Raw genomic sequence first — 24,430 nt, forward strand, 5'->3', positions numbered from 1 at the left:
GCCCTCGTGGAAGTTAGTCCAGGGAAGAGGGTAAAGGAGGAAGACAACAGCTCCACCCCAGTGAGCAAGGGCTGATGGGAGGATGCCCGTGTGCACACACCGGAAACGTGCAGGATTAGGGAAACAGACTGCTACCAACCTGGATGAAAGTTCAGGGGCAGGGGAGCGGTACCTGGGTCACCAAAATTACATTTGAAATTAAACACAGGTCTGAGCCTTGAAGGATTAATAGAATTTTTCCAGGTGGAAAACAGTGGGGAAATACAGAATAAACAGGGTAAATAATAACACATACATACAAAGGCACAAAAGTGTAGAAAAGACCGCAGGGCTGAAAACCTGGGTCGGAAGTACGAAGGGCAACTAGCTTTGCCAAATGCGTTCAGCTCTTCCGTCTAATAAACTCTCTGCCTCCATCCTAAATCGCTCTCACAACACTCCAAGACAAGACTACTTCAGACAACATCCAAAACTGAACGAAAGGACACTGGTACACTTTCAGAAAAAAGCTGGTTTGAAAAAAGAGCAGCGAAACTGAATATATAAAGACAGCAAGGAGATACCACTGCACACCTCTCAGGGCACCCGAACTCCAGAACACGCACAGCACCGAACGCTGACGAAGGCAGGGAGCAACACAAACACTCGTTTGTCACTGGTGGGAACATAAAGTGGTACGGCCACTTTGAAAAACAGGTTAGCAGTTTCTTTAAAAAACACTTAAACGTACTCTTATCATATGATCTAGCAACCATGCTGCTCACCTAAAGAAACTGAAAACTTACAACCACACAAAACCACGGTCACAGCAGCTTTCTTCACAACTGCCTAACAAGACGCCCTGGGCAGGTGCCTGCATGAACAGTGGTCCATCCAGACGATGCAGAGTTATTCCGGTGCTGAGCAGAAATGAGCTTCCCAGCCTGAGAAGAGCTGGAGGAAACGCAAATATATATACACCTCTACGGGAGAAAAGCCGATCCAATAGGCCGTATGATTCCAACTCCGCGATATTCTGGAAGAGGCCAAACTACAGAGACAGTGAAAAATCTGTCGTTTGCCAGGGTTTGAGGACGTGAGAAGGGCTCAGCAGAGAAATCTTAGGGCAGTGAAGATGCTCCGTATGATACTGTCACAATAGATACATTTAATTATACATTTCTCCCAAACCACATAATGTATAAAACCCAAAATAAACCCTAAAGTCATCTATAGACTTGGGTGCATTTACTGTGAACTACAGCAAGTGTCCCTCTGGAGGGACGCTGAGGATGGAGGGGCTGTGCGCGTGTGAGCGCAGGGGGTATGTGGGAAACCTCTGCACCTTCCTCTCAACTTGCATTAAACCTACACAAAAACAAGGTTTTTAGACAGACAGACACACACACACACACAGACACACACAGCGTGTTACCACCAAAAGCAAAGCAAATTTAGCCACATACAGGGCAAAACTAGAGGTTTTGCATCCACACCACCACCTGCCAACACACACGTCCTCCGTATCCGCGTCCTGCAACAGCAGAGTGGGCCTGGCCCTGCTGCAGCAACCACTGCTCGGGTGGAGATGAAAACACAGAATGAGCAATCCTGCCCCCCAAAATGATTGAACCATAGGGGGCACATTAAGATGGCGTACCTAAAAGCAAATGAATAACATGTCAATACCAGTGGTCTGTGGTAAGTTAGAATGTATAATGTAACCTCTAAAAAACTGTACAAAGAGATGTATTAAAAAACATTATAAATAAATCAAAATGAGAATTCTAAAAACATCCAAGTAATCCATAAGGAGAAAAACAAACAAACAAAAACAGGAAAAAGAAAGGCTGACAGAGCAGACAAAAACTTCTTCTGCATAAGAAACTGCCCTTGAATCTGACTCAGAAACTGATGTAACAAGGAAACAAAGAACCAGTAAGAATGCAGAAGATCATGACCGTACAGTTAACAAACTTTACACTGCACTGTACAAGCACAAAAAACCCCATTCTTTCCCAGCACAGATACTTCTAAATGTAACCAACTGCCAGGTGATGGTGCAAATATCATATTCAAACAAATAAAAAACAAGGTATTTTCTGACACTCTAATTATAACAGAAATCCATAACAACAAGACAAGAAAATCCCCATGTCCAAGTGATAATTTCTAAATAATTAATTCACTGGCTACTGTATAATGAAAATTCAAAACTATTTTAAACTAAGAAACAGCAAACCAAATGCCATACGAATATCATTAGGTGCAGCTAAAAGATACTGTTTGACCTTAAATGCTACATTAGAAACAAAAGTTTGCACATGTACAACCAAGTTAACAAATGAGAAAAGAAACAAGACCGAAGGAAGTAGAGGAGTCACAAAGAGCGCAGTAACATGGGAAGCAAAGCTGAAGTCCAAAACTGGCTGACTCAAATTGGTTTGAGTCTTAGATAAAACTCAAAACTGATACATCCCTGGCAAGAACTGATCAAGGAAAAAAGAGGAAAAGGCACAGCACTGATCAGCAGCCAGGACTAAAAACTCTGGGGCCATTAAAAGTTTAATGGCTTAGAAAATTTAACTGAAGTCGACATCTCCTAGGAGGAGTCCAACACGTGTATCAAAAGTGCTATGTAAGATAACAACCTGAACGGGCACGTAACTGTGGAGGCAAACGAATCCAGTTTAAAGCTCTTTGAGCAAACAGCAGGGCCAGATGGCTTCTCCAGCAAGATACTTAAATTCCTAGACCACACAAATTCTTTCAGGAAATAGCACAGAGGGTACATTCCCCAAATCATCTGACAACACAATCTTCATAGCAGACAATCTTCATAGGACAATCTCACTAATGAACATAGGAAGTAAAAATCCTAAACCAACCATCAGCAAACAAACACGGAAGAGTTGTATATCATGACCAAGTTTGGTTTGTGGAAGGGATGCAGGAAAGGTGAGCAAGCGTCCTGGTGGGGTCTCCCAGAATGCAGAACATTCTGTGAGAAAACTAGGATACTTCTGGGGAAATCAGGACGGTTGGTCCCCCAGGTGCAAAGTTGATTTACTTTTTAATGTTAAACCAATGTAATTATTGACATTAACAGAATGCAAAAAAATGCACATCTCAGATGCACAAACATTTTGGAGAATGCTCAAAACCCCACTAATGATTAAGGGGAAAAAAAATCCTCTTAGAGAGCTGGGAACAGAAATCTACTTCCTTGGACAACACCAAGTGCCTGGGAAGAACCTACAGGAATCACCTAAGGGTGAGGCGCCGAAAGCTTTCACTCTGAGATCAGCACCAACACCAGGATGCCCGCTCTCACTTCCATTCATCACTGTACCGGATGTCCTAGCCAGCAGAGTAAGACAAGAAAAATAAATAAAAGAAGTAAGAATCATAAAGAAAGAAACTAAACTGTTATTTGCGGATGATGTTGTGTACACACAAAACAAAAGAATCTACAAATTCTGAGAATCAGTGAGAGTTTAATAAGGCTGCTGGATGCAAAAACTTGTATGTGTAAAAATCAACTGCATTTCTACATACCAGCTACAAACAGTAAGGAAAAAAAATAAAGACATAGATATTATTTACAATAGCATTTTAAAAATGGCTGAAGACCTAAGAACAAATCCAAAATAAACACGTATAAGAGTAATACTCTGAAACATATCAAAATTTTGTAGGACATTCTTATGGACCAAAGTAGAGAGAAATACCATGTTTACGGGCTAGAAGACTCAATATTGTAAAGATACAGTCTCCCAAACTGACCGACAGCATAATCCCAATAAAAATCACAGCACCACATAAATATACCAGCTGGTACTAAAACTGGTATAGAAATACAGAGAGCCATGAATAGCTGAGCCATGAATTCCCAAGAAACAATAGCTCACTGTAAAGTTCCCATATTTAGTACAATGTGGCATTACCGAAAAAAAAAAAAAAAAAAAAAGACAAAGACCAGTAGAGCATAGGAAAGCCTAGGAGCGCACCCAGACACACACGGCACACGATACATGACAAAGGTGGTACCTTGGAGGTGGGGGAAGGACGAGGTCTTTCGTTAAGGGTGCTCAGACAACTCGTTATCCATGCGAAAGTTCCCTATCCCTCACATTATACACAATAAATCCCTAAGTAGATTACAGATCTGATTGTGAAAAATAAGGAATTAAAACCTCAAATAGATAACATAGCAAAAATGTCTTTGTGACCTGCAGTGGAGAATTTTTTACCTGACACAAAAGGCATTAATTGTAACAGGAAAGATGAAGAAATCTGACTCCATTAAAGACAGAAACTTCTGCTCATTAAATGACATCAGGACAATGAAAAAGAGCAGCCCAATTAGAGGGGGACAATATTTGCTACAGATAGGTTAAAAGAATTTTTATCTAGAATATATATATATATATATACACACAAACCATGAACAAAATCAACTGAAAAGGTGCAAAAAGCCTTAAGCAAGTATTCCGCATAGACACAAAAAGTTTAAATGGCCATGAAACATAGTACTATGTCCTCAACTTAATCATTAGGAAAATGCCAATTAAAACCATTAAGAGATAGGGGCAATATACCACCCAAATTAGCTAAACTGGAAAGTCTACTGATACTAACTATCGGCGCAAATACAGTGCAATAACAGGAACACTCATATGATGTCCACAGGAAGTGTAACTAGGTAACACAAGTGGTTAGAAAATGTTTGTACATATCCTATGACTCATCAATTCCACTTCCATGTGCGTCCCATACAGATACATACGCTAACGCATAGCAGGATACACATGTAAGATAGTAGTAGCATTGTGTGAATAGCTCCAAACTGAAAACAACTTAATAGTCCATCAGCAACAAAAATGGGGTATAATCACTTAATACAACAACAAAAATAAATCAACTACAGCCATATACAATAATATGGATGAATCTTAACACTGACCCAGGGAAGACAAGAACGAAGTATTATTATAAAATTGCATTTATGTAAGTTCAAAAGAGAGAGGAGGGGAGAGAGAGCGACATAAATATTTAGGCATCAAAAGAATAAAGAAAAACAGGCGGTGACTACCATAAATATCAGAATATTAACTACCTAGCAGGCAAAACAGAAGGGTATCACCTGGAAAGAGGAGGAAGCTTCAGGGCTCCTAGCAATAATCGGCCATCTAATCAGGACGGTGGTACATGGATGGGCATTCTACGATGATTCTTTAAACTGTGTATTTGCTGAATAAACTTTTCTGTGCTTTATTCCACATAAAAACATTAAAAATTTCAGTTCACAAAAATTCCAAACAAAACCAAGAGGAAACCACAACTCATCAAAACAGTCCTATTACAGTAAATTGAACAAGTACTACAAATGTCCAGACGTACATTTTAAAGTGAATTCAAATTAAACACATATGGATATTGTTCAAATGCTAGCACTAATTTGCACAGATGAAACTGGCTTTCACACGGAACCCGAAGCCCATCTGTCGATCTGAACATGAGGAGGAACGACACGTTCGGTTATACACAGGCACTGATTTATGCACTGTGGTGGGCAGGTCCCCACCCCTCAGTGTTCCCGCCCTTGTGTGGGCTGTGTCTTGGGGTCTGCTTCCAATGATCAACAGCACGCATGTTGGGACGTCGCTTCTCAGATTCAGCCACAAACGGTATGTGAGTGCTGTTTTCAAAGCCTCTCTTGCTTTCTCACGTGTTCCCCGACGGAAGCCAGCTGCATGCAATGCAGTAAGCTATCCTACGGAGAAGCCCACGTGGCAAGACGCTGGCATTTCTGTCCAACAGCCAGTGAGTGCGTGAGCTTAGCCTGGTTCCTATTCCAGAGAGACCCTGAAACTGCTGCCCTGGCCAACGCCTTGGTTGTGGCTCAGCAAGAAGCCCTGAGTCACGGGCACCCAGTTCCATGGCCCCAGTGTGCCTCACCCAAGACAGTAAATGTCTGATGGCTTCGGTCACTAAATCTGCAGTCCACTATGTGCCGATTTTTGTCTCTTAATATTCAAAAGAGCTGGTAGGGTAAAATAAATCACAGATAAAAATTAAACATGGATTCTAACAGCCCTAAAATACTAGTGGAATGTAACACTGGAGTAAATAAGTATGTTAAACCTGACAAGTGAAGGAACCCAAAGCACTAATCTGAAAGAACATAAGCACCCCTATGTTCATTGCTGTGCTGTTTACAGTCACCAAGATATGGGAGCAGCCCAAGTGTCCTTCAGAAAATGAGCGGATAAAACAACTATGGGACATTTACACAACGCCATTTGTGACAGTATGCATGAACCTGGAGAATATTATGCTAAGTGAAATAAGCCAGTCAGAGTCAAGACAAATACCATATGATCTCACTTACACGTGGAATCTAGTGAACTAACAAGGAAAATGCAGACAAACTCATAGGTGGAGAACAGATGACAGACAGCTAGTGGGGGACAGGGGTGGAGGTTAGGGGTGGAGGGATGAACAAAAAGGAAAAATAGCTCATGGACATGGACAACAGTGTGGTGACCGCAGGGGTATATATAAGGGGACTAAATGGTAATGAAAAAAATAGAATAAAATTAAATTTAAAAAATTTTGAAAAACAGCTGAAAAGCAGATTTAACTTCTTTTTGGTATATATTGCTGTCTAAACCAAGACCCATCAAAATCCAAATTAAAGTTAAGTATGAAATCACAAAGTTAATTTTCAAAGTCTGAATGCTAATCTTAGCCATATACATTCAAAACCAGTAGTTTGCCTCCTGGTCATGCTGCATTTTGTTTAACTAAGTTCAAGTATGAATTATACTACAGGAGATAAGACCTTTAACAATTATATTCATTTTGAGGATTAAATATACAAATATACTTTTAATATATGCAAAAAACACAGCCACTCACTTCATTCTATCTGCATTAAATCTCGAGGTATTAACTCTATTTTCTAGACTAAACTTTACTATGATTACAAATCACTACTATACCCAACTCCAATCATGAAGAAATGTATGAAATATAATCAAAGTAACAAGTACAATTCTTAAAATCTGTTAACCTAGCTCCTCCAGGTGCCGTGTGTGATCAAACCTGAAATACCAGATGTCACCAAACACACTGAGTGGACACACTGAGCACAGAAACCATCGGGCACAGAAGAGGCCCCCACTCCACCCCCCACACACACACACACACTCAGAGCGCCCACAGCTACAGTAGCACGGTCCTTGGTTAGGCTGCTCACCATGACAGAACACAGACCAAGGGGACACAAAACGGATCCTTCACAAGATCCTATTACTTCAACTTTCAGTAAGCTGAAAAATACTACGGCACAATTAACCCAGGCATTTCATAACAAATATATAGAAACACTGATACTAAGAGGAATGTGATCAAAGGCAGTATCACAGAAGGCATTACTGGAGGCCACCAGCCACCAAATCAGAGAGAGGACAAATCGGGATCACAAGAAGAGTTACTGTTAAGAAACAATTCTCTTTCCAGTTCTCCCATTTCTGCTTATCTTGTGATAGCTGTTGTTCCAAGTTATCTTCTCAAGAATGTACAGAGAATGCCCTGGCGAGAAAGAAACCTTCTTCCAGGAAAGAGAGCAGATCTGTTTCAGATCAGTTTAATGAGAACAGCGTGCCCCTGCAGGGCAAAAACCGGCAGGTGTGTTAGCAGAGCCCTTTAAAAGACCGGGGTCTCCCAAACTCAGGTGCCTGAGCTGTAACATAAACCCACTGCGTATGTGGTGACAACCCGGGTCCACCCCTACACGGCCGCTGCAGCACGTGGGGGTCAGAGTAACTGACGCGGTCATGAGGCTGATGCTGCCAGAAGGGACGCCATCAGTCCTTTATCTGCAACCCAGGAATCACACGTCTTCCGCCAGCATCGGTACACTGAGGCAGGGCAACTTGTCAGCGCGCTAGCAGGATAAAATCTCCCATATGCTATATCCTTATTGCGTGAAACAACTTCAGATCTAACAAATTATTGCAAGCATTAGTTGATCCCATAGAAAAGCACTAAAAAACCTCAGGGACTAACAAAAACCTTCCAAAACTCACGACACAGACAATGGCAAGCCATTTCATTGAACCCCCAGATACCCTCTTACTCGTACGGCTGACTTAACAGATTCATTCACCATTCACCACCAGCAATTTCCTACATACTAAATCTCACTCTCAATGAGACTAAAGTCTAAGGCAGGAAGAAACACAACCACTGGAAAAAGAACTTCACATTCTGCTTTAAATGATGGGCTGCAGATAGGGTATGAGATATGAAGAATTATCACTCTTCCAAAGAACTTCCTACAGCAAAATGTGTTGCATGTACATACTCGATTAATAATTTTACTTTCACACATTATAAAATTTTCAACTTTGCCACTCAAAGTGTGGTCTGAGGATCCAGAGCAGCGTCGCTGGGAGCTGCCTGAGAATGCAGACCATAGGACACAGACAGCCCCTAAGCAGAACGTGGATTCCAACAGGATCCTCAGTCAATTCCCATACACTTAAAGATTAAGAAGTACCCACTCAAAAAAAGAATAAATAAATCTTACATTTATAATAAACAGATAATGTTTTTGTTAACAGAAATATTAAAATCAAGATTGTTAACAAAAATTAAGAACAATAAGCCATGTTAAAAAATAATTAGCAATGAACACTCACATAATACAGAAAAATTTTATCTGAACTAAGAAAAAAATATACATGATAAATAATCAAAAAAGAGGGAAACACAAAACTAAGATAAATATAAGGTTCTAGCAATGCACACTTCAAGTACATCATCAAAATGAACACATTTCTCATCTTTTTATTTTCAAAAATAATAAAGATAGCCTATGACCTAGCACAAAGGAGATGGCCATATTTTTTAATGAGTAAAAATGTATCCTAATTAGATAAGTTGAACTAAAAATACATGAGAGTTGAGACAGCCATGAACTTAAGTATAAAGTAACTTTCAGAGTCACTTTAGCGCGCTGCCGAGAGCATAGGATTGTGCCCTTGACTTTCCCACAGTCAGTACCAGTGTGAAATGACTGAGGAATTCTTTGAATGTTAAATTAGAACATATTAGTTATAAAACTGTTAATCAAAATTATCTTCTAACTATTCCCCATGACTTAATTTTCCAAGTTCTAAATAGCTATATTTTTACATGTTTCTATTCCATCATACATTTTTACCATTGGAAAAACTGTAACCCTCTCTACTCGAGGTTCTAGTATCTAAGTTTTCTTTGAGGGTGAAGGGCAGACTGTCACCTGACAATTCTACTCTACACTGTCTCTACTTTGAGGTCGGTCATTGCAGCATTTAGTCCTACAGAAGAGCTGTCAGCACATCTACAAAAAGGGACTTTTAAATAATCAAGTTGTAAAAGTAAAAAAAGTCAAAATAACAAAACTTAAGAAAAATTCACGAAAACTCAAATGTTTAAAAAAAATTTTAGCCTGAAACGCCTTTACAAAAATGGGGGGAAATGAGAATAGTCAACAATAGGAAAGAAAACATTATGTAAAATACATAAAATAATATACCTCTCTCTTATTTCTTCTTGCAACCTTGAGGAATTCCATAAGGATCTGCAGTTGGGCTGCATGGGATTCCTATAATAGAAAATTATAATTGTTCTTTTAAAAATGTAACTATGAGTGCAAAGTTTTCTTTAACACCACAATATAATCAGTATAAAGCAACTTAATGCATCTGTTTAAGTCAGTCTATTACTTCCGTTTACTCAGTGGTCCCATCTGCTAGTTGGCATTTGAAGAAGCAAGCCATTTTCCCTAAAACTAATTTTAAGAAACAGGTGTTTTTAAATTACACTCCTCATTTATCTGCTGAAAAAGCACTCACGACAGCAGGCTGTCTGCTATCTGTCCTCTCACCCGTCCCCCGGTCATACTGACACGGTTACGTCATCAAGACCAAAACCACAGTGGGACAGACACAGTCCCTGGACGCTAACATCACTTTCCCCATAAAAATGTCAATTGCAGAGGAGTAAGAAGCATGATAAATGGGAAGAAATCCAAAAGAGTCAGAAGTCAAATTTATTATTTCTGATTATAACCTACTCACAGATATACAAATTAACATAGTTCTACAGAACATTTCAGTCATAAACACTTAAAAACAAAACAAAAAGCTTAATATAATAAGTGAAGGGAGGGGGGCAAGTAACCCAAATTGGTATCAGACAAAAATGTAACAGATAAATGACAGTTTCTGGGTATCAAAAAATACAGTTACAAGAAATATATCTTTAAATGACTTAGCTCACTTCTTTCCCAAACTGCTTCCCGAGGGCCAAAGCAGCCCTGCCTGGTCTCTCTCCTGTGGCTTCCTCTCTGCTAAGAACTTCCTTGTTTCACTGTGTCAAGCTTTAATAAATGCACTCTGAATACATACTATACACACATACACAAATAAATAAATTTGTGAGAATGTGGTGTCACAAGTGATTCACAAGTGAAATTTCTTTCTTGCTGAACAAAGTGGCACTTACTGAACCGAGACACATTCCTGAGAAGTTAAACTCTCACGAAAACAAACTCACAGGACCTGTTTCCCAATGATGATGATGAGGCATCCCAGGATCCTCTGCATGTGCCTTGGGACACCTCACACTGATTATCTATAACTGTCTACAGATTATTAATGGCTAGAGAGCAAAAATCACATCTGTATATAAAAAGGAGCACGCACAGCCAAGACTGCTAATCAACAGCACAGTTCAGTTGCACAGGGAGTATATAAACCATCTTCAAAATAGTAAGTTTGAATACTTTACTTCTGTGAAGCAGAACATGTAAACAGGTTAAGAATACTATCGACTTGTAGAAAGTGGGGAGAGTCCCACAAGGCTTCATGGTGAAAGAAAAACCGGTCTTCCTTTGGCCTTGTAATATTGTTTGGCTTTGTAAATCAGGTGCACTATTTATCACTTGGATTTTAAGGGAAGGAAAAAGGAAAGAAAGGCAAGAAAAGGAGGAGGTTCCAAGAGAAGACAAGAGAAGACCTGACTGCCCGGGTGTAACAGATAATCAAATTTTAGGATTCTAACCCATGAACCTTGTAAATCTTTCGGTGCTTCCCTACCTGACTTCAGAGTCCCTACCTACAAAATAAGCAGGTAACATTTCACAAATGAGGTCATTTTGCCATATCTTATAATACTGGTAGTCTGACTTAGGTGCTAAATTTTCTCTATATCACTACATTCTTTTCCTTGAATCCACTGTCAAAAACTTCTAAAGGATGCGCACTTCTCCTGGTATGACGACTGCACCACAACGCAACACAAAACGCCTCCACAGCAAGAAGCATTTCAGGTGATAACCACACACAATTCATAACGACGAAAGGAACCATTCATCAGAAGACACGACAATCCTAGACACGGATGTGCCTAACGAGAAGTTCCAAAATACATGAAGCAAATGTCACAGAAAACAATGCAAGACGGACAATCAAAATTGTATTCTTAACACACCCCTCTCAGTAACTGAAAGAGCTAGGAGGAAAAGATCTGAATGTCAACAAACTACACAGTCAATGTTTATAAAAGCATTACAACAAAAAACCTACTGTTCTCAAATGCAAGTGATCATTCAACAAAACAGACCATATACCATATAATAAAAACTATAATAAATTTCAAAAGACTGAAAGCATACAAACTGAACTTCTACATCAGGCAGAATACTCAAAAGGGTTCCCTCAAATACTGTGGCAAATTATCCTAGACAAAAATCTGCTCCGCCCCGACCTAGAAAAGCTTAAAAGCAAAATTCAAGAGAATCAAACTTTTCCCAAGTAACTTAACTACATGCCAGAACAAGCTTCAGGAATGTATAAAGGAATGCAAAAATATCCAGCATCAAACAAGGTAAAATTTATCATTTCTGGCATGCCATGAAAACATTAATAAGCATGCAAAATAAGAGGGAAAACATATCCATAAGGGGGAAAGTCAGCAATAAAAAAAAATAACACAATTAAGAATCATTAAACAAAAACATTAAAAGAATTATTAGATCTACATACATGCTCTAGAAGTTACAGGAAAACATAAGCAGGTAAGGGAACGCAGTGGATTTGACAATACAAACAGAAACTAACCAAAATGAACCAGGTAAAAGAAAAAGATAAGGCATAAACGAATAGAGCTGTCTATCAGTGAGCTGTGGAAGAACTTTAACCAGCCTAATAGTTACGTAATTGGAGATCCCAAGGTGGAAGAGGGGACAGAAAAGTATTTGAAAAATTAAGGACTGAAAATGTTCCTAATCTCATAGAAACTATAAACCCACACAGATCCAAGACTCCCAAAAGCCTTCAGGAACAGGAGACATGGTGGGGGGACAACTCTACCAAAGCAAACCAAAATCAAAATGCTTAAAACCATACAAAGGACATCTAAAACTCAGAGAAATACACACCATTCTGAGTACCAGAAATAAGAATGGCAGCAGACTTCTCATCCGAAACAATGCAAGGCAGGAGAAAATGGAGAAACATCTCAAAAATACTGAAATACCCAGCCTAGGTAGCTCAGTTCGTTAGAGGATCTTCCTGATACACCAAGGTTGTAGGTTCAATCCCAATCAGGGCCCATACAAGAATCAACCAATGACCCTGGACGGGCGCCTCAGTAGGTTGAAGTGTCATCTCATACACCAAAAGGGTGCCAATTGGATTACCAGTCAGGGCACATACCTTGGTTACAGGTTCAATACCTAATCGGGGAGAGTACAGAAAACAACTCATCAATAATTCTCTCACATTGATGTTTCTCTCTCTCTTCCTCTCCTTTTCTCTCTCTCTGTAAACCAATAAACATATCCTCAGGCAAGGATTAAAAAAAAGAATCAACCAATGAATGCATACATAAGTGGAACAATAAATTGATGTTTCTCTCTCTCTCTCTCTCTCCAATCAGCCAATAAATAAATAATTTTTCAAAAGATACAGTTAAAAATAAAAATTAAATACTGAAGTAAGGTAAATCTAGAATTCTATACTTATTTAGAAGTACCTTTCAAACAAAGGCAAAATAAAGGCCTCCCCAGACACGGAACCTGAAAGGACTCATCACCAGTGGATCTGCATTAAAGAAATGACAGGAGCTGTCCTTCAGGCAGCAGGAAAGTCACAGGTGGGACTCAGGGGAATGAATGTAGTGCACCGGAAGTGGGAAATACCTGGGCAAATGCAGGACTTCTAAAGTCATGTTGCCTAACCACAATGCAATTCACCTAGAATTCAATTACCTGAATATGTTTTTGGAAAAGTAGCAATTTCCAAAACACACACACGCACACACACAAATATCCGACAACTATCAGTTAGGCAGAAATTTAAAGAGATAACACGAAGTGTTCATATGGTACAAACCCAAAGAACAATTTGGCATTATTTAATAATATTAATGTTAAAGTGTGCATGCAAACCCTATGAACAGCAATTCCACTCCTTAAATCACTAAGTATGTATATATTGGGTGGAGCAAAAGTAGGTTTACAGTTGTAAGTAGGCAAAACATAGAGTTTATTCTGTATTATTATTTAATTAGTATATTAGTTTCTATACGAACAACTGTAAACCTACTTTTGCCCCATCCCGTATATGAATACAAGGAGACATGTATAACAATATTAAATGCAGTATTGTCACTCATAGTTAAGAACTGGGAAGAACCTAAACATCCATCAATAGGGAAAGAGATATGTCCTTGCAATGGAATACTATAGAGAACTTAAAATAAATAAACTAGATCTATGTTTATCAACATAAACCTCAAAAATAAACAAAGAGGCATATGTCAAAAGGAAAACTACAGCATATAGCTCTGTACATAAACTTGTAAATTATACAAACAACACTTTCTATAGCTGTAGATACAAATATATGTGAGAAAAGCATGTGCACGCTTGAGACGGACGCTTGCCAGCTTCGTAAGGTGGTTATTCTGGGGGAATGAAATAAGATGAGACATGAGAGGGCCTAAGTATAAAAAAACATTTAATTCTCAAAAGGCAGACCTAAGACATATGGCAAAATGTTAATAATAAGAAAAACTGAGACAAGGTATGACAAGTCTCATTGTTTTCTGTACTTTTCTGTATGTTCAAAATATTCACCAAGTTAAATAATAATGTCAGGTAAAATAGGAACACAATAATGTAAAAAAGCTATAAAACCAATGCTAGGAACTTAGCTTCTGAGATGGCTCCCTCCGCAAAAAGTAATGAAAAAGGATGTGTGCTCTAAAACGAAGATTCTTCAATTCCAAGACAAAAAGCCCAAAGAAAACAAAGGATCATGCTGGCACATCAGAAGGTGGGAAGAAGGGCAACGGCTCTCACCCTCAGCATGCAAACTCCCCTGCCTTCAGCACGGCACCCTAGGCACCCCATCTCTACGGTGCTGACTACGTGGGAGCCCCAGGAGACTCCTTTCCCACCACAGGGAAAAAAAAAAAAATCTAGTATTCTGCTAAGGTAGGAACAGGAGAATCATTTGCTATGAGTGGTATAGGAATTGACCGGAGATTCCAACTGCTTCTTAATCAGACTCTCAACCAATCTTCTTACTTTCAACCTTTACTATATCAGATGCCTGATGCTCCCAATTCCAAAGCCCGAGTTCCACACATAAATAGGGCTGGTTCTTGGCTATTTCCCCACTGTTGGCCTACTAGTCACCTGTCTCACATGTTCTAATCTATTACTTTTCATCCATCTGCTTCAGGGCTTACAAAACACTGCCGCCATTGTCTCGGGAGCATGGTAACTGCGTATGTTCAGTCCATAAAGAAGTCTCTCTATATCATTTATCTCTGTGTGAAAATATTTACTTGATTTAGTTTACGTCCCCACCCTGCACGCCGCCCGCCCAGCAGTAGAATCTGGTCTTTTCCACAGCACTTACCACAACTTCTAGCACATAGTAGATGCTAATAAGAAACATCGTTTAAAACCACAGGAAGAGTGCTGGCAACAATTTTTAGAATGTGATACCTAAAGCATAAACAACAAAATACAAAGTAAACAAGTGGGACTACATAAAACTAAAAAGCGTCTGCACAGCAAGAGAAATGACCAACAAAATGAAAAGGCAGCCAACAGGGTGGGCGAACGTATGTGCAGATCACGCATCTTGTCAGGGGTCGATGTATAAATATATGTCAATATCCAACATCTATGAAGACATCAAGACTCAATAGCAAAAAACAACAATCCAACTTAAAAATGCGCAAAGGACCCAAATAGACACTTCTGCCAAGAAGATATTCGAATGACCAAGAGGTACATGAAACGGTCAGTGCTCAGTGTCACCAATCATTGGGGAGATGCAAATCGAAACCACAGTAAGGTGTCACTTCACACCTGTTAAACTGGCTATTGTCAAAGTGACAAGGAATGACAAATACTGAGGATATGAAGGAAAGGAAACACCTGTGCATCGATGGTGGTGATGTGAACTGGTACAGCTGCTATGGAAAACAGCACGGAGGTGTCTCAAAAAATAAAAAACACAGCGACCATGTGATCCAGCCATCCCACTTCTGAGTGTATGTCCAAAGAAAACTAAATCACGGTGCCGAAAAGAGCTCTGCACCCCATGTTCACTACAGCGTTGCTTACAATACTTGAGATACAAAAACCAGCTGAGTGTCCATCGACACACAAGTGGAGATGTGGTGCCTACGGCACACGCCCCACATGAAACACCACTCCACTCAGCCACGAGAAAGAAGGTGGTGTTGTCACCTGCAACAACGTGGATGGACCTCGAGGACATTAAGTGAAATAAGTCAGACAGAGAAAGACCAGTACTGGAGGATCTTGCTTATTGAGTATTTGTGGAATCTGAAAAACAAAAGAGCTCATAGAAAAAGACATCAGATTTGTGGCTGCCAGAAGCAGGGGGGCAGGGAATTGGACAAAAATGGCCAAAAGGTAGAAACTTCCAGTTATAAGGTAGATTAATTTCTGAGGATACAATCATGTGCAACATAATAACTACAGTTAGTACTCCTGCATTTGAAAGTTGCTAAAAGTAAACCCTAAAACTTCTCATCACAAAGAAAAAAACATTAATATTATATGGTGCTTGTGTCAATTATATCTCAATAAACCTAAAATAAGTAAATAAAAAATTAGCCTTCCTCCGCCCCTCAAAAGACACAGTTTGGGAGACTCAACCTCCCCTGCTCCTTTCTCCCACTGACATATTCCCATTCTATTAGGGGGGATCTAGGTGAAGCAGTTTAATCAGAATCTATCCACAGAATTTCTTAAACTGAAGTTGGAAGGGAAAACCCCTTTTCTTCTATCAAAAAACATAAATGTAAATGAGGGACTACAAGCGAACCCACCCTCCCCCACGGGGTAGAAATCAGAGGAGAGAATCACACCTGTCCCAGAGAAACACCCGCGCTCACACAGAGGCCGGGAAGCCGGACTCTCAACAGCACTGAAGAGCCTGAGCGCATCCCCGGCAGTGCCCGGAGAGGCCACGGTTCCAATCTTTCCAACGTCTGCTTGCTAGGCCCTTCCTTTCCATGTGTGTGAACTACTCACTCCCGCATCCTATCAATAAAGAGCCCCTTCTTATATAAGCTAAGGCAGGGTGGGTATTTGCTTTTGCTAAGGTGTGCGCTGCTTATAATGGATCATACTCAGTTCCTACTACTCGCAAATTCACATTTTACACTTTTACAGGAAATAAATGCAATTTCATATTTACTGACATATTATCACACCAAACAGGGTATATTCAGTTTCAGTTCTCATCTTTGGAAATGCTGTTAGCTAAGCTGCGGATGACTGTGCTGCCGGCGGGCACCTGCTGGGAAGGCTTTATGTAGATAAAAAGAAAACAAGTCTATTTTCTCCTTCAAATCTTGTAAGTAAAAAGGGGACAACATGGCAAAGAAGACATTCATCAGAAGAAAAATGACCAATATCTTGTACTTTCTCATGATCTTTCTTAACACTCAGCTTTTGTTAATACAAACTGGCCACTCTGAGTTATATTATAAGCAATCCGTTCTTCCTTTCATTTGAAAAAGGAAAACCTGTTAGAAGTGACACCTCAAATATATTTCCTGCTGAATAAAACTGGATGGATCAAGCAACACTATGCTATTATCTATAAACATTTCTAGATCTTTTTCAATGCAATAAAGAGTTCCATTGACATCAATTTTGTTCCAAGTTCAGCTGCCACTTACTGCTTCCAGTTGCTTCTTCTTCTGCACTAGGAGCTCCAACATGAGGTTGACATTGGCCAAATCAAGGTTGTCTTGGTCAGTTCCCAGTAAATCCTGAAAGATTTGCCACCTGTGGCCATTCTAAAAATGAATAAGGGAAGAAACAAAGTAACTCTCTAAGAGATTGTTTCGGAAAGCCTAAAATAAATGTTTAACTGCTACTTCCCAGTATGTTTATTACATAGATATCAAAAGTAAATAAACTATAATGTTCCAACCGCCTCCGTCCCAGCTAGTGGCTTCCCACTATCATCTAAACGCCGTTTTTCCCTTAAATGAATTTAGGTAACAGATATGAAAGGCATATTCAAGACAAATGTTAACTCAGCATCCCTAAAGGTGTAATTCCCTTAGAAATAAGTGCTTGGATTTTAATTAATGTTCTAGCCATATTCTCAACTTTGTATCTGGTTGTAAGGTATTAATTTAAGCTCACTTGCCTCAATAATTTAGGGCTAATCCTTTAAGTTAAGAATCGTTCAACAGTTTTTCCAAATTACCACACAGTTTTTCACCCTGCCACATCCTCCAAATGGCACGTGGTACAAGCCAGCTGTGTCAGTGTGATGCCACCAAACCTTCCACAAGACTATCACGGGCAAATTTTAAACAATGCAGTTCAAGTTCTTTATAGAACAAAACGATCTTAAACAAAGCCCCTTTAACAAAAATCAACAATATACTAAACTTGAATACCTGATATTTTAACAAAAATCAACAATATACTAAACTTGAATACCTAATATTATACCAATAAAAACAATGAATGAAATGTATTAAAAATAGTAATAAGAACTGAAACATACGGTGCTACTCACTGAGTGGTCCAATTTGAACCTCTTCTCCTCAAACCTTTGCTTCTGTTTGAGAATGAGCTCATTCACTGAAAATAAAAGCAAACCAAGAAACACACATAATTTATATTTTGTTAAAGATATCGTCTAGCCCTGACTGGTGTGGTTCGGTGAGTTAGGCATCATCCCATAGAACAAAGGTCGCCAGTTCAACTCCCAGTCAGGGCACAGGCCTGGGTTGTAGGTTTAGTTCCCGGGCAGAGGCTGGTACGACAGGCAACCAATCGATGTTTCTCTCCCTCTCTCTCAAAATACATAAAAACTCTTCAGAACATGTGCCCACCCTCACATGTTTCAGCGATGACACTACTGAGAGATGACCCTTCACTTCGAGAGGCTGGCCCATGTTCTCCATGGTAACTGGTTGAATCTACAAGGTAGGCACTAAAAATTTATATATGTTTTTGTGTGTTTGACTCTTCTGTGAATATCATGGCAGGCAATGACAGTTACCTATCCAAAAACCATCCCACCTTTTTTTTTTTTAAATAATAGCATGACTGTCCCTAAGTGTCAGATGAGCACATTGTTTCAGAGGCCAGGCCGCTCCCCAGCCCCAGGGTACGATCCTTGACTAAGCTAAACCCGTCTGGTCATTCATACCCCTGCCAGGGATTGAGTCTGGGTCAAGTACGTGACCTAGTTTTGACCGGTGAGGGGCATGCCGTCTTTCGGAAAGAGGAGAGGGGAGAACCAGGCTCCGTCCCTGCAAGCACTAACGAACGGGATCCGGAACTGCTCGGAGCCATCCTGCGGTCTGGAGGAAATGTAGCCAAAGACCAACTCGTATGTTGGGGGTGGAGGAACAAAAAGATGAGAAAACCTTGGTAAGATTGCCAAAACACAGAATTAGTTCTAACAATTCTTTTTACAGGAATCAACCCATTTTCCTTATTGTTGAAGCTACTTTTAATTCGAGTGTTCTGTCTTGAACAGCCAGCTGATAAAAAAACGACAAAGGGAAACTAGCACCAGGCCAGGTGGGCACTTTCATTTGCAGACGTCTCACTGGGTGAGGTCTTCCCATTTAGAGAGCAGGGACTGTGAGAACACGAGGACCTTGACCGTGGCGACAGTCCGAGAGAGAGCTGGGATACACACCGAACTATCCAGTAACTCTCACTAAACCACAACCCAATGGCAAATGTATCTGAACAAACCAGAGAGGTACCAAGCCCACACTAGAGATCCAACTTCACAGACAAGTGAGACTAAATCTAAGTAAGACTCAGTCCAGGACTCAAAGCGGCTCAGAGTAGGAAGACAAATGTGTAGGATGCAGTAGTTGTAATGTAATGTGAAAAATCCGTGCTTCCACTGAAACAGATTTACAAAGAACACAGGAGGAGGGGCAACTGAAATGTAAGGAATAGGCTTCGAAGAGAAGGTGACATCAGAATTGGGCCAACACAGGCACACAGAGATTCGCTTAGCAGAAAAGGACACAAAAAAGAATTCAGAGAGGGTGAGGGAAGGGGCGAGGGGCAAAGTCATAAAATGGGAGGAGATGAAATGATTTTAAATCAATATGGCTGTGACACAGGGATTCTGTTAATGACTAACAGGGGCTAAGAACTAAGCCTGGAAATGCAGACAGACGACCCTGGTTCTGAAGGGCCTGCAATGTATCTCACATGCAAAGGTATCATTAGGATCCAGGGAAGATGAAGACGAGAACCTGGAATAATGCAGTACTGGGGATAAAGAAGTGTGTGTGGGTAAGAGTTTAATGTTTCCACTATAGAATTAACCATTTTTATATAGGAAATGTGACTTAAATAACTTAATACTTCACACTGCATTTTGCCAAGAAATCTCATACACCACTGAAACTGAAGGGCAGTCTGTATCCATAATTATAATTCCACAGACCCTTCCGACAGCCGTAGTTCCGAGAACACTGCACTTCTGCTGCTACGTTTCCCCTTCCAGCAGCTGTCTTTTCAGATGCAGGACAGTGCAGTAAAGACAGATGCACTTGAGCGAGACTGCCTAGGACCCAACCCCATTCTGCCACTCACTGGCTGTGGAACTTGATGTGGTTCCTCAACCTGCTTGTGCCTTTAGTTTCCTCACCTGAGGAATGAAGGTGACGGCACTGGCTATCGTAAAGAAGTGAGAATTAAACAGGTCCACACACAGAAAGCACTTAGGACAGTGCCTGGCAATAGTAAGGTGAAGAAACACTTAGAAAGGTGAAGAAGTCCTGGTGGGGCAGAACAGCCCAAACAGAGCAGAGCGGCACAGAGTGGAGCAGAGAGGAGCAGACCAGTGAGGCCGGAGCCACCTGGCCCCAAGGCAGCAGCACAATTGAGCTGTTTTGCACTGAACAGTTTCCTTTAGAGCACAGGTGGCAAACACAAGGCCTGCAGGCCAAATCCGGCCCCTCCACCTTGTTTTATCCACCCCGCACTGGCAGAGAGGAGCCCCTTGTCCCCTAGTTAAGGAGTAGTTACATTTATACAGTCCTAAAGTTACATTCGCAAGGCTGATGTGGCCCCTGGTGAAAACGAGTTTGACACCCCTGCTTTAGAGAGTGAGAGAGTGAGAAGTGAGAGAGTAGGAATAAGCATAATTTGTAGGTAGAAGGTTAAGAATAGTATAGGCAATGTAGATGCCAAAGAACTTACATGCATGACCCATGGACATGAACTAAGAGGGGGGAATGCTGGTGGGAGGGGGGCACAGGGCAGAGAGGCATAAAGGGGAGGAAAAATGGGACAGCGTAATCAATAAAATATATTAAAAGTTAAAATAAAAATTTAGTAAATACCAGAATTTTCAGAACATTAGATTCATTTCTGTATTTAACCATTCCAAAAAAAGTAGTTTTACCAAGTTATGCAAATGATAGGAAAGTGATTCTTTTGGCAGCATCAGTCCAAGTTCAAGAACAAAGGGTTCTGCTTCACAGGATTTTGTTTCCCTTTTCTCTAGATTAGCCCATGACGTCTGGCCTGCAGAGTATCAAACCTCAGCATCTTCTCACTTAGCAAGTTCCCTCTGCAACTGTATCATCAGACTATCTACCTAGAGGAACGTGGTATTCCAACAGAAAATCTTCACGGTATTTCCTCCGAGATTCCTTTCTGCTGTGCAATCATCACATGATTGTCCTTCATGAAAAGATACTATATTGCAATGAAAATAAAAGGGGGGGGGGGAAAGACAGCAGCCAATGCAGTTTTAAAGCAGAGGTGAAAACGAGAGGCACAGCTGAAAGGGTTCAAACTTGTGATTTATCGTAAACCAGCGCCTGACCTGAGCAACTGGCAGGTACAGTACCTAACACACAGGTCAACATCACACCCCAACTGCGAGTACGCTCGTCTTTAGAATGAAGGGTTAACCTTTTCGATGGATATACCCAACAGTATCCTACTTCATGCCTACCCGTATCCGAAAATTATTTTTTGGACAATTAACTCCATTCCTAAAAACTCGATCTAAAGATTTCCCATAATATCTTAGGCTTTTTAGCACCTGGAAAGAATATTCAGAGAAGCAAAATTGGTCTCTGAGTGGACATGATTCTTGACCACTTACCATTTACCCTGAGTTCCCTATTTTCTCTCTTTTCCAGCTACCACCGCTCTCTCAAAAGTTCTGCATCCCTTCCTGCCCCAGGTCTTACTCTTCAGTTGCCTCCCAGATTACAGACTCTCTGCCCCATGCACGAATACTCATACCCAAAAGGGGTTTTTGCCCTTGTCCCCTCTCCATCAGCCCACTGCTCCCGACTGCTGCCCCTAAAGCAGGAACAGCGGGGATGCACAACGCTACGTTAACGAGACAGGTCTTCTGGACACCTGGCATCCTGTTAGCCTCACATTCGGTCCAGCCATCTATACAAGTATCTAAAAGTTGTGTCAATCAAATTTTGTTTTCAGAAACTTAAAAATAATATGATATGATATGGAACCTGTCACAACCCAGATAAGATTCGGGAAAGCACCTGGTGAGTAGGGAAGAGAGACTTGCTTATTCTAAGCTATAGTTTCTGAATTAATTAGTGCTTGCATACACTTTTGGAGAATGAGTATTTTTAAAAATAAAAGACTCACCCAAGAAATTAGGATACAGATGGTCGATATTATCCACAACATAGTTACACTTGGGACATCTATTGTTGTCCTCCAGACTCTGGTGAATGCACTTGTAGCTGTCAGCAGGGAAAAGAATAAAACAGGTCTGATTAGCAGCGACTGGTTAACAAACGGGTCACAAAATAACGCCCATCAGTCTTCCATCCTTCCTTTCAACGTATGTAATCAGTGACCGATTTACTTCAGCTCTAGCGTTTATACCATAAAGATACACAGGGCATCTATTAGACAACAGGATACAAATGTATTGAAAAATAAACTTAAATAACAAATCTACTGAATTTAACATTTAAAAAGTTGTACTAACTTGAATGTTTATGCAGTTGAAATAGTACACGACAACACCATGCAAAGCAAATGCCTATGATTTAATTAAGCAAACACAATTTGTGTTCTTGGAATGTCGATATCCTTAATACGAAAAGAGCTTATTCAAAAAATGTAAATAAGAGAAAAACAAAAAAATTATTACAACAAAAAATTAGTCAATAAGCACGAGAACATCATCATCTCACCAGGACAAAAACCTGATTTAAACTACATATTAATTTTGACCAATGAGAATGGAAAAGTCTCATGTGGACAGGACGCCTTGTGTGCTGCTGCGGGACGTACAGCTGCCGCTCTTGAGAAGGCGCGAGTTACATGAGAAACCTACGGCTGCGCACCCCCCCCCCCTTGACACAGTGACTGGACTTCTAGGGATGTACCCTGAGGAAACAGGAGATACATACGTAGAAGGGTGTTCGACTCAAGCTTATCTGTAAATAACACGATGAATTAGAAGCAATCAAAACACTAGGACGCTGGCTAAATAAATCTGTAAACATCAATCCAATGCAATGTACCATATATAGCCAATAAAAATGGCTGCAATATGTAAGTACAGCCATGAAAAATAATCAGTAGCTATTAATAGTTATACCTGAAGAAATGTGATTATAAGAAATTTTTCCTTTCTTACCTCATGTATTTCTGCAGTGTTAGGCTTTTCACAATTGTGTATTATCTTATAATAAAAAACTTTTAAAATATCATTCAACCAAACCTGAGAAATTTTCAATAGCTACTCATACTGCGACCCTTAAAAAGAATCATGCAGTACCACACTGTGCTGACATCCATGGGTGCCGTGACTTCCGGTAAGTGTGTGTCTGACAACAAAGAATGACTATTCTCTACAGCTGTATACGGTTGTCCACCTGCAAAATAGGAGTATTTTTTCTCTCTATGTGAACAGGGATAAGTAGATAAAGAAAATTATAAATAGAAAATTCCAGAACAAGGAACCATAACAAGAACAACAAAGACGAATCAGAAACAGTGGTCATACATAATGACCAGGTATAAAGAAAAACTAACAGCAAGGTGTAAGATGACGAATTAGCCAAAAGTCCCAAAAGGCAACCAGGCACCCAGGTGCCATCGAAGAAGAGACGCTGTGAGATGGCAACCCGGAGGGAACCTGTGAGTCATTATTAATTTGCAGTGAAGCGAAACAGTCAATAAGGACTCGGCAGACAAGAGTCTAAGAAGCAAAGTGTAGGGGACAAGCTAGAGGCACCAAGGGACAAATATAAAGAACAGTCCTTAACTCTGTCACAAAGAAGCCAGATTTTTTACTGCATTTCAGTTAGCTACAGCCAATCGCAGGTTCACTGTCTTGCAGGAATGAATAAAGAGAAAGAAATACCTGGTATACTGTCTCCAACCTGTTACTAGGAAAGAGTTACCATTTATAAGCGGATGTGAGACAAACAGTTGATGTAGTCCAATTTAATTTACTATCCATAATTTGGACGGAGCCTTGAAGTGGTGTACTGCTTCACTCAATTACCAGCCAGGGTTCAAATTAGCAAACAGATGATACTATATAGGCTTCTGTTAGTGACTGAAGTTCCACACAGGCCTTACCTGTTAGGATAGGGTAAATAATTATGAGCTTCTGTTTTAAACAAAGTGCAAAAATGTTTCAGTTTAGCAAGCCTGACAACGGGTGCGCCAACCTCCAGGTTTATTAGCTCTTGCCAAATTATGGTCTCTCTCCAACCGAAACCTGCTCTCTGGTGGATACTTTAAAACACATTCACATCAGGGTGTAACAGAGTAACTTGAATTGTAACAAGGATTAAGATTATTTTTATTTGAAGGGAAAAA

General features: G+C 40.2%; 1 protein-coding gene across 3 annotated transcripts in view; it reads right to left on the reverse strand.

The window, feature by feature from the left end:
• Nucleotides 1-24,430, reverse strand: part of COP1 (COP1 E3 ubiquitin ligase) — a 114,343-nt gene that overhangs the window by 73,674 nt on the left and 16,239 nt on the right. Inside the window, exons 3-6 of one of the 3 annotated variants that reach the window (XM_037145577.2) lie at nucleotides 22,232-22,329; nucleotides 18,132-18,196; nucleotides 17,275-17,394; nucleotides 9,569-9,637 (exon numbers count right to left, since the gene is read on the reverse strand). In XM_037145577.2, the coding sequence (XP_037001472.1) occupies nucleotides 9,569-9,637; nucleotides 17,275-17,394; nucleotides 18,132-18,196; nucleotides 22,232-22,329 (352 nt within the window). Of the gene's footprint in view, nucleotides 1-9,568; nucleotides 9,638-17,274; nucleotides 17,395-18,119; nucleotides 18,197-22,231; nucleotides 22,330-24,430 lie in introns of all 3 variants that reach the window. The other 2 variants (XM_037145576.2, XM_037145578.2) reach the window with 2 other exon arrangements.

Source organism: Artibeus jamaicensis, unplaced genomic scaffold (assembly GCF_021234435.1).
Source record: "Artibeus jamaicensis isolate MK-2021 breed Jamaican fruit bat unplaced genomic scaffold, CSHL_Jam_final contig_327, whole genome shotgun sequence".
NCBI classification, from domain to species: Eukaryota; Metazoa; Chordata; class Mammalia; order Chiroptera; family Phyllostomidae; genus Artibeus; species Artibeus jamaicensis.